Source organism: Apis mellifera, linkage group LG4 (genome assembly GCF_003254395.2).
Source record: "Apis mellifera strain DH4 linkage group LG4, Amel_HAv3.1, whole genome shotgun sequence".
Classification (NCBI taxonomy): Eukaryota; Metazoa; Arthropoda; class Insecta; order Hymenoptera; family Apidae; genus Apis; species Apis mellifera.
Window position 1 is genome coordinate 11934887 of NC_037641.1, and position 13407 is coordinate 11948293.

General features: G+C 31.9%; 4 protein-coding genes and 1 non-coding gene across 6 annotated transcripts; 2 read left to right on the forward strand and 3 right to left on the reverse strand.

Moving 5' to 3' along the window:
* Positions 1-369: 369 nt before the first annotated feature.
* On the forward strand, positions 370-1799 carry LOC725678 (actin-related protein 2/3 complex subunit 3). The gene is made up of 4 exons (XM_001120355.5): positions 370-442; positions 663-839; positions 908-1103; positions 1175-1799. Exons 1-4 carry the CDS (start codon positions 437-439, stop codon positions 1327-1329), a joined length of 534 nt encoding a protein of 177 aa, XP_001120355.1. The 5' UTR covers positions 370-436; the 3' UTR covers positions 1330-1799.
* Positions 1593-3966, reverse strand: LOC413137 (60S ribosomal protein L15). The gene is made up of 6 exons (XM_396588.6): positions 3952-3966; positions 3289-3355; positions 2751-2931; positions 2309-2445; positions 2097-2207; positions 1593-1904 (listed from the first exon to the last, which is right to left on the reverse strand). The coding sequence occupies exons 3-6, from the start codon at positions 2920-2922 to the stop codon at positions 1710-1712; spliced, it is 615 nt and encodes a 204-aa protein (XP_396588.2). The 5' UTR covers positions 2923-2931; positions 3289-3355; positions 3952-3966; the 3' UTR covers positions 1593-1709.
* On the forward strand, positions 3952-5844 carry LOC725703. The gene is made up of 4 exons (XM_001121520.5): positions 3952-4363; positions 4610-4794; positions 4881-5234; positions 5528-5844. Exons 1-4 carry the CDS (start codon positions 4027-4029, stop codon positions 5759-5761), a joined length of 1110 nt encoding a protein of 369 aa, XP_001121520.2. The 5' UTR covers positions 3952-4026; the 3' UTR covers positions 5762-5844.
* Positions 5845-5936: 92 nt separating this feature from the next.
* LOC409789 (uncharacterized peptidase C1-like protein F26E4.3) lies at positions 5937-12946 on the reverse strand. Of its 2 annotated transcripts, none has more exons than XM_016911740.2 (8): positions 12894-12946; positions 7919-8217; positions 7769-7832; positions 7485-7680; positions 7106-7401; positions 6805-7004; positions 6573-6730; positions 5937-6500 (listed from the first exon to the last, which is right to left on the reverse strand). In XM_016911740.2, exons 1-8 carry the CDS (start codon positions 12929-12931, stop codon positions 6378-6380), a joined length of 1374 nt encoding a protein of 457 aa, XP_016767229.1. In that variant the 5' UTR covers positions 12932-12946; the 3' UTR covers positions 5937-6377. The 2 variants fall into 2 exon arrangements, with proteins under 2 accessions (XP_016767229.1, XP_393283.2); XM_393283.6 differs by lacking the exon at positions 12894-12946 and adding an exon at positions 12421-12887.
* A 365-nt stretch (positions 12947-13311) lies between these two features.
* TRNAP-AGG lies at positions 13312-13383 on the reverse strand. Its single transcript has one exon. It is a non-coding gene; the product is annotated as a tRNA-Pro (tRNA).
* Between the last annotated feature and the right edge of the window lie 24 nt (positions 13384-13407).

The following is a 13407-nucleotide window of genomic DNA, read 5'->3' on the forward strand; positions in this document are numbered from 1 at the left end:
TTAAATGTATATAAAATAATATAAGTTAATATAAAATGAATAAATAATAAGAACAAGAATAATTATCTACCAATCGAAAAATGATAATACTAGTTACAATTTTTAAAATGGAAGATATTAAAATTATATATAATTATATTTATATTTATGAATTAAATTGTATAAAATATTAAAATTTTAAATATTAAAAGATTAAGAATTTCTTATATTCTTAAAATCAGTAGTTATATGTTTCGTTAACTTTGATATCTTTAATCAGAAATAAGTATGTGACGTATCGATTTGCATATATATATATATATATGTATATATATATATATATATATATATATATATATATATGTATATATATATATATATATAAGAATACGCTTGTTTGACATTGATACGTAAAAATTTATAATTGCACAGTAGAGATTCTTTTACATTTATCAGTATGCCTGTAAGTAAATATTTTTAAATTCGTATTAAATATTATATATGTATTTCAATGAATTTTGACATATAATGTTATCTTTAACCTTCTTGGATTTTAATTTATACAAAGTATTTATGCTTATCTTTAATATTTTGCATTAATTTATATATATATTAATCGAAAAATGAAAATGAAATTTTTTATTATAGTACTATAATGATTACTTACTTTTTTTTAATTTTAGGCATATCATTCAAGTTTTATTGAAAGTAATGGAAATGTTGGTAATATGGCACTTTTGCCAATTCGAACACATTTTAGAGGTCCTGCACCTCCCTTCAATAATAAGGATTTGGATATAATTGATGAAGCATTATATTTTTTCAAAGCAAATGTGTTCTTTAGAACATATGAAATTAAGGTAACAACAATATATTCTTCATTTTTATTTTAATTTTATATTTCTGAAAAAAAATATTATTATTTTAGAGCGAAGCTGATAGAGTTTTAATTTATATTACATTATATATAACAGAATGCTTAAAAAGATTACAGAAATGTGCAACTCAAGCTCAAGCTACAAATGAAATGTATTCTCTTGCTATTTCAAAATTTGATATTCCTGGTGATGCTGGTTTTCCTTTAAACTCTGTATATGCAAAACCAAGTAATCCTGTAGAAGCAGGTATATTTTACATTAATTTTATATCAAATTAAAAATTATTAAATATAAAAATATTTTTCTTTTTCTCATAGATACTATGAGACAATATTTGCAACAAATAAGACAAGAAACTGGTGTTAGACTTGTTGAAAAAGTATATGGTGAAGATGGCAAACCAAGCAAGTGGTGGTTATGTTTTGCAAAAAAAAAATTTATGGATAAGTCATTATCTGGCCCTGGACAATAAAGTATATTTTTTAATTATAATATAAAATATGTATAACGAACAAATACAAAAGTTTATTGCAGAAATATGAGTTTTAATATTTTATAATGTTAATAAAAATAAAATAAAGATAAAAATGCGGGAAAATATTGTAAGAATTTTGTAAATTAAATGTATTATGCATTTATCGTATAATTAAACTTGTAAAATCTTACTGTACCTTATTATATATATATTTGTATTTACTTAATTTATAAAAATAAAATATAACACTTTAAAACAACTAATTAGGAAATAAGTGTTTATTTTGTACAGGATATACCATAATATTGATACAAATATCTGTAACATATCAATGCAATGATGTATCATGTACTTATCATTAGAAATATTTAAAAACTTTATCGCTTTCTGCGAAGCGATAAAGAGTTTCTTCTCAGCCATGCTGCACGACGAGAACCACCAATAGTTTGCGAATAACGATGTCCTTTGCCTAAACCGCGTGAACTTCTGCCAGCTGATGTCTTTCCACGAAGTTCACGATGTTTATGTACTGCATTACATATCCAATTAACTTTTGGATCATTACGAATTGCCTGAAATAAGAATAAAATTTATTAATATTAATATTTCATTCTTTAATAATGTCTTGTAAAACTTTTGCTATAATTATTTATTCAGACATCCAAGGAAGATGAAAAATCATGAAATTTCAATATGTAATAAAATATCATCACATTTCATACAAATATTTTATTTTTATAAAATATTTAAATATTATAAATTACCTTATGTGCTGGATCAACCAAAATAACTTCATAATATTTATATGAAGAATCTTGAGCTACCCAATAACTGTTTAAAACTCGTAGACCACCACAACGACGACCAACACGTTCCTGAAAATAAATATTTATCAAATTACAAAAAAATGATAAAAATTACATATTACACATGATGATATAAGATTATATTTTAATTTGTATAAATATGAACTTACTTCAGCAACAGACTGTAATTTTCTAGTAGGTTTCAACTGATTAACACCATGACTTTTTGGTTTTCCATAAGTTGCACCTTTAGGAACAGGACGTTTGCGCCCACCTCTTCTTACACGAATTCTAAATATGACAAACCCTGCATATTAAGAATATAATTTTTCATATTTATTATATTATGTTAAATGTTTAATATATACTATTTATATAATATATACTATTCATATTAAAAAAAATAATCAGTATATACACATATATCACCATATAACTGTAAGAGTGGTGCATGGTATATCTCATCATACATATTTTTTAAATATTTAATTTTATAAATAATAAAAAAGAAAAAATAAAAATTAAATTATTATTATTACAATAAATAGAATTAAAACAATTAATTTGATCTAAGAACATTTCAAATATTTTATTGAAAAATTACATTCATACCTTGCTTAGCTTTATAACCTAAACGGCGTGCTTTATCAGGCCTAGACGGTCTAGGAGCACGATGCATTTTAGTCAATTGACGATATTGCCAACATCTAACACGAAGCAAGAAGCGGAGTACATCGCTTTGCTTCTTGCGATAAAGTTCTTGCATATATTTATATGCACCCATTGCGAATCCCTGAAAAACACAGGTATTAATATTGTCTTTATCAATGAAAATGATAGAAAATTTGAAAATAAGATTAATAATTATTAAAATCGACAGAAAATTTTATAAATTTTGTATAATACAACTCTTAGTTTTCAAAATTTTATATGTAAATTTAATATGTAATAAATAAGAATAATAAACAAATAAGGTTAATTTCTTTCGATAAACGTAACATAATAAATATAACATTCTCATAGAAATAATGTACGAAATCATAAGAATATTTTATACAGCATGTCTCGATAATGAATTTTTTTGATGTGTACTTCAAAAATATGTTTGGATTCGTAAAATATAAAACGATTTTCAATACGAAACGCTCACCTTTCTCAATTGGAACAGAAGGAAAGGCCTCCAACCTTCTTGACATTGATATGTTAAACCATTGTATCTGAAACATTGAAGATAGTATACTTGACGCTAGGATTATAAATGACAGAGACATCTATGAAAAAGAAAATGTATCAAATTTTTAACGTATTTTATCCATCGATAAATTAAAAAAAGAAAGAAAAAAAAATATAATCGAAATAATTATTAGATTGTAGAATGCCAAAAAAATTCAAAATGAATACACATATTGATTAAATTATGCAAAATTTATATCACAAAATTTAAGAAAATTTTGATAATAAGTAAATTTGATAATATTTAAATATCTATAACACAAGAAATAACAAGAACAAATAAATTAATTAAATTCATAAAAATGTATATGTAGCAAATATTTTTTTTTTATTCTTTATTTTACTTTTTTATTAGTATTTTTTCTTTTTTTATATATATTATTCAGTTGATTTTCTAGAATTTAATTATTTAAATATACGAAAGAGATCTGATTTGATTAATTTGATTATTGCGACGAATCAAAAGTTTGAAAGAATATGACAGAAAGTGATCAATGAAATCACGAAAATGGAAAATCAGTTATGAAAATATCAGTTATGAAAATATTAGATAGTATAGATGGTTCTATTATCGAGCGACCTGGTGACCTCTCGTCGAGAAATTGATTATTTCAGGTAGCACGAATAAGTGGTAGTTAAGGAGACGTAGTCCACGATGGAGAGTCGTTCGGATAGTATAAAGGATCCAATTTATTATCCTTCGATGCAAGAAAACGGGGAAAAAAATGAAACGATGACGGAAGCTGAAACGATTGACAAACGAAGCAGAAGTTCTGCTGGTAGCCAAGAATTTGATCTGGAAGAGAGTCACACGTTGAAAGTGCCGCGCAAATTTATCACTAACTGGCGACAAGCTTGTGATCGTACACGAGACAGAACTAAGGATTTTTTGAAGAAATGGCGGACTGTTTCGACTAATGTTGATGAAATCGTTGGTGTTCCAGTTTCCAACAAACAATTGGAACATCCTAGTTGGAGTGTACATGTTTGGAGTAAGATTTTTATTTACAAAACACACGTTAAATACATTAGGAAGGAAAAGATACATAATGTAATTACGAATGGATAAGAAACAATAAGTGTAAAAAAAACACCGAAATCGTGTTTGTTATAAGTATTTATGCACATTGTATATATGCATGTTTATTATCATCGTATCTTTATATTAATTAAATATTTTTTTCTTTTTTGCATTGTTTTGTTCTTTTTTTTTTCTATTTATATTTTTAATAAATTAGCGACTTGGGTGAGTCGATATGCCAGCGATGAAAATTTAATCGCTGTAGAAGAAATTGACAAGGGAGGAAAATTAAAGGATCTGGCGCCCATTCAACGCGATAAGTTTTCACATTTTTTCACATATCTTTTGGATTATGACAGAGATGGTTTTATTAATCGAAAAGATTTTCGAATGCTTTCAGAGGTACATACTATGAATAGGCGACGTTACACAATTATTATTGAATGTTTATGCTAATATTTATGCTAATATTTCAACACTTTTGAAAGCGATTAAGAAGATTTGCGGATTGGTCGTGGAACGGACCCGAATACTTGAGATTATTGGAGATTGAACAGGGATTAGCGGACTTAATTTTTCAAGAGAAGAAACACGATCGGATCAGCTTGGAAGAATGGTTGTGTTGGTGGGCGCGTGTCGTCGCCCCAATCGGGGGAGCAACTTACAACGAGATTCCATTTTGGTTAAAAATTTTACCACGAATATTTTTCCTCGCCATTAATAATTCCGTAAGCGGAATAATATCGAAAAAAGAGCTCGAATCGTTTTATGGATCTGTCGTTGGCCTAGACTCTGACAAAATCTCCAAATATCTGGATATGGCGTATAATTCTCTAACATCGGTAAAAATCCTATTATCCTTTATTATAAAAGAATATATAATTGAGGTTATCCATACTTTTAATATATCAAATACGCTATATATACGCTATATATACGCTATATAGACTTTAGAAGATAAAAAAAAAAAAAGAAGAAAATAAGACAAAAAAAAATGTCATATTTTATAATATAAACAGGAAAACACGGGGGCACAAAAATGAAATGTATAGGATGAAATGGGAATGAGATAGAGGACGAGAGACGAAGATACGGAAAATATTATTAAAATAATTATTTTTTGCATTTTCTTCAGAATGGAGACCATCTTCTCGGTTGGCCGCAGTATCAACTCGCATTCGCCAACTTTTTGTTCGGTCGCGGACCATTCGGGCCAGGAGAACATTTTTTCGGTATAACAGATTCCTGCATAATTCGAGGCAATAACGTACCATTTCCGATCGATTATTCCGCGATGAACACACCAAAAGATAAATTGGAAGTGTACAGGCCGCATTGTAGAAGTAGTCGACGTAGCGTAGTAGTTTGAAAAGTAATCACAACAATAGGAGTACAACAGGTGGTAGATGCGGACAGTGATACGTTCCGACAAGAATCGGTCAGATATATCGATCAGAACTATTTCATGTATATATGTATATATATATATATATATATATATATATATACACACACACACACATATATATATATATATTAATATATTCATATAGCGTTTGGTATTTTATTCCCTAATAATAAATGAATGAATACATACATTCGTATACATGTACATATACATATATATATGTACATATATACGATAAGAAAATATTTGATAATCGTTTCATTTGCTTCTTTGACTCTGTACAAACGTTGATTGATATGTATAATAAAATATATTGATTGGAATTTTTTTTATGAATGATAGACATGTGATTATGGGTAGGGTAAAACGATGAGCGAATCGATCGATTTAGTGCATTAATATAAATGAGATAATACAATAAATGAGAAAGCAATGAAACGCAACGCAATGGACGAGATTCGATAATGATTCGACGGATAAATGCAACATTCGTAATGTTATCGTTAATGATTCTTCTCGGAAGTAAGAAACATGGAAGAACAAATTATTCAAATAATCCTAATTCTTGTACTTTTCCTTAGACGTTAGTTTTTGCCCATACCGCTACAACGAATGACTCGATATCACATTCGTTTATACCTCTTCGGATTCGGAACAATCCATTCTCGCCCCACTCTTGTCCCCAAGAATTAACGACCAACTGAAAGAAAAGAAACGCGTGATTCATCCGTTTCATTATTCGTAGATAATACACGTAGATTTCAATATTTACCCAATATTTAATTGGCAAGCCACTATCCGTAGAAATATCCTCTCCCCATCCAATAATCCTAACCGAATGATAACCAGATTCATAAAGCTCGGCGATCGGCGTGTGCATGTATATTCCCGATTCGTAAGAGAAAAAGTCCTGATAAACTTTCATGGTGGCTGAAACGTTAACGTTATACGAATTTCGTATCGGATAAGTAACAAATATACGATGGAAAGCCAAGTATATTCACCTTGCACGGGGCCCGATGTTAAAATTTCCCTCATGATATCGGTCTCGTTGCCCAATCGATAAGCCGGCCCGACCTTGTACAATTCCTTTCGAAGAGGATTTGCCGGAGCACGACATCCCGCAGCTTCCAAGTTCGTTCTCTTTTGTAATTTGCACTGCTCGTATACGCCTTTCCACGGATAACACTGTTCATCGACCAGGCTGTGACAAGAAAAGAAAAAGAAGAAGACAGGAATATTATCGATCTTATTATTATCGTTCTTATTATCGATCTTATGAAAAATTCGGTGGGGGAATATTACCCGAATTTTCGCATGAACAGCCAAGCTCTGTCCAAGTAGCCGCCGTCGCAACCTCGTTGCCCTTTCTTGTTGCACGAGAGCAAATGTTGCGCGCTGAGGAGGACGCTGTCGGTACCCTTGCTCATCACGGCGAATCTGTCCGAGGCGACTTGCGCCGTGGAAATGGCCCAAGAAGCGCCGCACCAACCCTGATCGTCCACGCCCGAGATCTGCCGCCTCCAACGTGTCCTGGCGTCGAATTCCCGAGGCAGGGACTCGGGATCGTACACCCGCCGCACCGAATTCATTCTGTAAACCTTTGTTCACGATCGGATGATTGGAAAGGAAGCTCGCTCGAATCGAATGAAAAAAAACACGGAATCGTGTTGCATTCGCTTACCGAGTTGGACGGGTTCAGGGTGCCCAGGCGTAGCTTCACGCCCTCCGACAACCTCTTGCCCCAAAATTCCGAGTAATTTCGCGCCCTCCAGTTGAGAGACGAAATTGAATTGACTTCGTCTATCAGGCTTTGCTCTTGCAGGCATCGGTTCTGTTCGCAAAGTACCTCGGCGAGTCTGGACACAGCGGTGCACTTGCTGTGAAAGAAGAAAGTTGTTCTTTCCGGGGAATTTTTTCCAAATTTTATATTCGTCACGGAAGGAATATAAGGAGGGTTATACGCACCACGTGTTGCAATTTAACTTGAATACTTGGCCGTCGTTGTAGTATCTTCCTTGGTGGTAGCATCCTGTAATAAAAAATCGGGGCGAAATGAAGGATAAGTTCGAGAATCGAGTCTTATTATTTCGTTATTATTTTTTAATAAGAACGAACGTTTTATCGGCTCAGGCGGTGGTTCCGTCATATTGATCCCTTTGCAATGGCTCCAGTAATCCGGGCAACAGTCCTCCTCTCTGAATCGATTGCAAAATTCATCGCAGTAACAAATACTGTCGAGAATTGGAGCGTTGCAATCGTCCTGCCGATCCGGGCAACATCCTGGATATCTTCTCGCGCAGTAAGGGCCACTAGGCAGGCCCGTGTAATCGGGCATACCATTCACGATCGTCACCACAACGAGGAAAATTCCGCATGCTAAGTTTTCCCAGGATCGCATTTTCCACGTTCGTCTCCTGCGATAACAAATTGATCTATAATTTTTCCTTTCTTTTCTTTTTTTTTTTTTTTTTAATTGACTTTAGTTTCCTATCACCAAATTGATCTATAATTTTTTTTTTATTGACTTTAGTTCATTTTCTGTGATAACAAATTGGTCTATAATTTTTCTTTTTTTTTTTTTTTTTAATTGATTTTAGTTTTTTGTAATAACAAATTGGTCTATAATTTTTCTTTTTTTTCTTTTTTTTTTTTTTTAATTGACTTTAGTTTCCTGTCGACAAATTGATCTATAATTTTTTTTTAATTAACTTTAATTCGTTTCCTGTCAACAAATTAGTCTATAATTTTTCTTTTCTTTCTTTTTTTTTTTAATTGATTTTAGTTTTTTGTAATAACAAATTGGTCTATAATTTTTCTTTTTTTTCTTTTTTTTTTTTTTTTAATTGACTTTAGTTTCCTGTCGACAAATTGATCTATAATTTTTTTTTAATTAACTTTAATTCGTTTCCTGTCAACAAATTGGTCTATAATTTTTCTTTTCTTTCTTTTTTTTTTTAATTGATTTTAGTTTTTTGTAATAACAAATTGGTCTATAATTTTTCTTTTTTTTCTTTTTTTTTTTTTTTTAATTGACTTTAGTTTCCTGTCGACAAATTGATCTATAATTTTTTTTTAATTAACTTTAATTCGTTTCCTGTCAACAAATTGGTCTATAATTTTTCTTTTCTTTCTTTTTTTTTTTAATTGATTTTAGTTTTTTGTAATAACAAATTGGTCTATAATTTTTCTTTTTTTTCTTTTTTTTTTTTTTTTAATTGACTTTAGTTTCCTGTCACCAAATTGATCTATAATTTTTTTTAATTGACTTTAGTTCTTTTCCTATCAACAAATTGGATTATAATTTTTCTTTTCTTTTTTTTTTTTTTTTTTTTTTTAATTGACTTTAATTCGTCTCCTGTGATAACAAATTAGTCTTTTTCTTTTTTTTTTTTTTTTTTTTTTTAATTGACTTTAATTCGTTTCCTGTGATAACAAATTGATCTATAATTTTTCTTTCTTTTCTTTTTTTTTTTTCAATTGACTTTAATTTGTTTCTTACCACAGATTCGACAAATTGATGTATAATTTTTTTTTTTTTAATTGACTTTAATTCGTTTCCTGCCATAAATTCGACAAATTGAAGTATAATTTTTTTTTTAATTCGCTTGATTTTTTGGTCCAAGAAGTATAGATGTAGCAAGAAGAAGCGAAGATCGAATTCTCGTATTTTTTTTTGTCAGATTCGAAATATATATATATATAAATAGAAAAATTTCTCGGTTCTCGAATTCTCACTTTCATTCTACAGATATCATTGCACATTGAATCTTGTGATGAAACAAATCTACATATAGATACAGATTCCACGATAATTGGCAATGATCGAGGAATAACCGTGCCAATAGCATTCTTTTTCTTTTTCTTTTTTTTTTTTTTTTTTTGGAACGATTTCAAACGATTCGTTCCTCCTTGTTAAAATAGAGGATTCACACAGTGTTGAAGAAGGAATAGAAATAGACGACGCGTTGACCGTGAAATCAATGATGAAACGCATGATGAAAGACACGTTCGAATTGCAACTCGATCGATTATTCCGAGATAAGATCGATAAAACGCAATCGATCGAAATATAATATAGATAAGTTTTCGAAATATAATTTATTCGAAACGCTTGTTGTATTCCAACGCATTATAATATTAATGGAATTTACTAGACTGGAACATGTCACGTCGCCGGTTTATTAAATCTCGGTGAATCATCACATTTCCTTAAGTATATAGCGACTATTCCCTTCCACGTACGTAAATATATCATACGGGCATACGGTAAACGTTCCGAAATCTTAGAACTGCAAAACGAAACGCGTCTCGCATTCGAAATTTCAATCCTCTTGCAACAGGATTGTATCGTATTTTTTTATGATTTGTATTTCGAGCGCGTGCGCGCATGCTGTGCCGCCCGATCTTGACCCGGTTTTCGGTTTCATTAGAAGCGGACTGGAAGAGAATTGATAACCATCTTGACCGAGAATACGCGAATCTGCTGGAAAATTAAGAGCAATTCCGCCCTTGTGACACGTTCGTTGTTATTTTCTCTTCTCCGTTATTACGAAACGGATTCTGCTTCTTTCTGCTTCGTCGATATACATCCACGATTTCGAACGAATCACGCGAGATACGCGAGCTTGTGAGAAACACGCGTGACGTGTTTACGCGTGCTGTCAAAGCATCTACCGGCACCGCTTCGTGTCAATGATTCTCTTACTCAATGAATGCTGTCAATGGAAAAGTATGCAACCTTTTATCGACCGAAATGACGAAACCGAACGGACGAATAATCCGTGATCGAAGCGAGAAGAGAAATATCTTCACCGATATCGCGTTGAAACATCGTCAAATGTTATTAAACGATCGATTTGGTAAACAAACACACAGAGCGCAGTCTTCTTGCTCGAATTATATCCAGTTTCGAAATTGATCGTGAATATAATATACGATTATTATTTTCTTCGAGCGAATTTTGAATTCGTCGAAGACGAATGCCGTGCGTCACTGTAGAAGAGAAAAGAATTATTCGAATTATTCGAGCAATAACGCGGAAGATTGAAAGGCTTGCAAAAAGGCTTGCCGATAACTCTAAACAATGATTAAAATATCGATCAAGTTTTCTAAACGTTCAAAATAAACTTTGGAAAACACTTTGGAAAACGATACGTAGCCTTGTTAACGATCGTTAAATTTCTTCTTTTTTTTTTTTTTCTTTCTATAACGAAAACGGATCCCGATGATCTTGAGAGGAAGATCAAAAAAAGATTAAGAAAATAAACGGAATGTAATTATAGTGACTCGTATGCGATTGGAGGCTATTTTAAAAATGACTCGATTGGCGAAAAGAGGTTGAAGAAAGAGGTTAGTAGGCATCGTATATTTTTAAGCCGATTTCTTCAGGGTGCGGAGGTATTTGTTTTATAGATAAAAAAAAAACGAACGATCCAATCTTTTTTCCAACCTTGCTTTTGATTATTTATTTCCTCACCACGCTCTTTTCTCTTTATCGAACGATCAATCTTTTTCGTTCGATAGCGCGTGATCGAAAGAATTCCTCGCGAAATACCATCGAATCTCTAATCTAATCTCTCCTCGACACCTCCTCATCGAAATCTTCAACTTCAGTTTTTTTTTTTCTTTTTCTAAATATATATATTCGTATTTATATATATATATATATATATAAATATCGATATATATATATATATATCGATATATATATATATATATATATATATATATATATATATATCGATCATGGTTCAGTTTAAAGTTTCCTAAAATTAAACGCCAGTGTCACTTTTTCCAAACTCATTCTCTCTCTCTCTCCTCCATCACCCTGTTCCCCTACTTCCTATCGATTCCCAACCGCGAGCGAATCATCCTCTCCCTCGATTATTTTTTCTTCTCTCTTTTTCCCCTTCATTTTCTTTTCCCTCTTTATTCAATCTGTTTATCGTAAGTCGCGCCAATGCTTATATACGTATATCTTTCAAATTGTTCGCGCTAAAAATAACGCGAACGTCATATATTAACGCGTATGTGCCCATTGCCCCAAATTCCGATCTCTTTGCGTTATGGATTCGGGATAAGGGTCGTGAAATCGAATAGGTATCGATGATAGGATTCGACGAGGAGGATCCGAAAATTTGATCGTTCACCTATTACTCTTCGTAATTGCAATTGGAAAGAAGATCTCTGTCCATCCTTCGAATAAATGCGTAATTTTCTTGCAATTTTCTTCGGTGAGAGAGAAAAAAAAATTACGGAAATCTGTTGCTTTTTAAAATGGTTCAGCGCGCGCGAATCGAGGCATGTATGTGAATGCAACGTGAATGAGATAATAGGTAAACGTGAATAACAATCGTGTAGATTTAATATTCGTGGCAGTATGCTTGTTATAAAAAAAAAAAACGTGCCTCGAATCATTTTTCGTCCATTATGCAAAAAAGATGTTTATGTAATATGCAAAGATTTTTTTTCTTTTCTTCGTATCTACTCGCGCGTTAAATCATTTGCACCTTTATCGAATAATATTATTCTAAAATAATAACAAATTTAATGCGCATACAATCAATTATGTAATTAAACGAATATAAATATTAAATAAATATCAAAGCGTCACTTACTTGTTGGCTGATAGAGATTGTCAGATCCGTGAAAACACTTGATGACTTTTTGACAAATGTCAGTTGCCACTTGGTTCGGTACGCGGCTGAAATGGACAGCCGTGGATACGCGTTTCTAAAATATCTTCAAATATTCTTGGATGACAGTGACAGCGGTTTGAAAGATTGGGGGATCGAGACATAAAAGAGGGATAGAAAATTCTGACAACTCGGATTTTCGAAAACTGAATTTCAAACGATCGAAGTTTCGAGGTCTCGTTTGAATGTCCGCTGAGAGATTAAATTCAATCAAAAGATGATCAGCGGTGTTGTATTAACGATTGTATAAACGATTAGAGGAGAATCGATCGGTGCTGGCGGCTCGAAAGCAGGAGCCTAACTGACCTGCGAATACGCTAGGTAAACGCGAGCTAAATGCTAGCCTGGTCGCGTCCCACGGTGTATCGCGATTCGGTTTCCTCTTGGCTACTTACCGGATCTCCTTACGACTTCTTCCCTTGAGATTCGTCATTCCTCGAATATGCAAAGGTCTCTGATTAAACTCGCGAGTGAATGCAACTGTCACAGTTAGTCGTGATTCCGACTCGCCACGAGTATGCACACCGAGCACAAGCATGCAAAGATTCTTCTTCTCCTTCTTTTAATTTTAAAACTGAAATAAATAAAGCTCGAGCATATTTTTTCTTTTTTTTTTTTTAAATTGTTAATTATACGTCTTTATCACCAATTGCGTATCTTTTTGAATAATATCACTTTTTTTCTTTTTGCAAATTTTTTACGAACGAAAAACAACTTCGGAAGTACGACGATTTGATCCGAGATATCTGATTACAATTTGTGCAAAGAAGTTGTAAGGAAAAATTAAAAGAAAAAAAAGGAAAAAACACGCGAGGGCTCGTCCGGGATTTGAACCCGGGACCTCTCGCACCCTAAGCGAGAATCATACCCCTAGACCAACGAGCCACGTTGAGAAAATTTTTCAATAAA

Excerpts from the sequence above, each read along its gene's own strand:
- LOC725678 (XM_001120355.5), top strand. Across the intron at positions 840-907 it reads TTAGAACATATGAAATTAAG|AGCGAAGCTGATAGAGTTTT; the intron begins GTAACAACAATA and ends TTATTATTTTAG. Across the intron at positions 1,104-1,174 it reads AAGTAATCCTGTAGAAGCAG|ATACTATGAGACAATATTTG; the intron begins GTATATTTTACA and ends TTTTTCTCATAG.
- LOC413137 (XM_396588.6), bottom strand. The coding sequence starts at position 2,922 with ATGGGTGCATATAAATATATGCAAGAACTTTATCGCAAGAAGCAAAGC. Across the intron at positions 2,446-2,750 it reads AGGTTATAAAGCTAAGCAAG|GGTTTGTCATATTTAGAATT; the intron begins GTATGAATGTAA and ends CTTAATATGCAG. Across the intron at positions 1,905-2,096 it reads TGGTTGATCCAGCACATAAG|GCAATTCGTAATGATCCAAA; the intron begins GTAATTTATAAT and ends TTCTTATTTCAG.
- LOC725703 (XM_001121520.5), top strand. The coding sequence starts at position 4,027 with ATGGAGAGTCGTTCGGATAGTATAAAGGATCCAATTTATTATCCTTCG. Across the intron at positions 4,364-4,609 it reads TTGGAGTGTACATGTTTGGA|CGACTTGGGTGAGTCGATAT; the intron begins GTAAGATTTTTA and ends TTAATAAATTAG. Across the intron at positions 5,235-5,527 it reads CGTATAATTCTCTAACATCG|AATGGAGACCATCTTCTCGG; the intron begins GTAAAAATCCTA and ends CATTTTCTTCAG.
- LOC409789 (XM_016911740.2), bottom strand. The coding sequence starts at position 12,931 with ATGACGAATCTCAAGGGAAGAAGTCGTAAGGAGATCCG. Across the intron at positions 8,218-12,893 it reads AGAAGTCGTAAGGAGATCCG|GAGACGAACGTGGAAAATGC; the intron begins GTAAGTAGCCAA and ends TTGTTATCGCAG. Across the intron at positions 7,681-7,768 it reads AAGTTAAATTGCAACACGTG|CAAGTGCACCGCTGTGTCCA; the intron begins GTGCGTATAACC and ends CTTCTTTCACAG.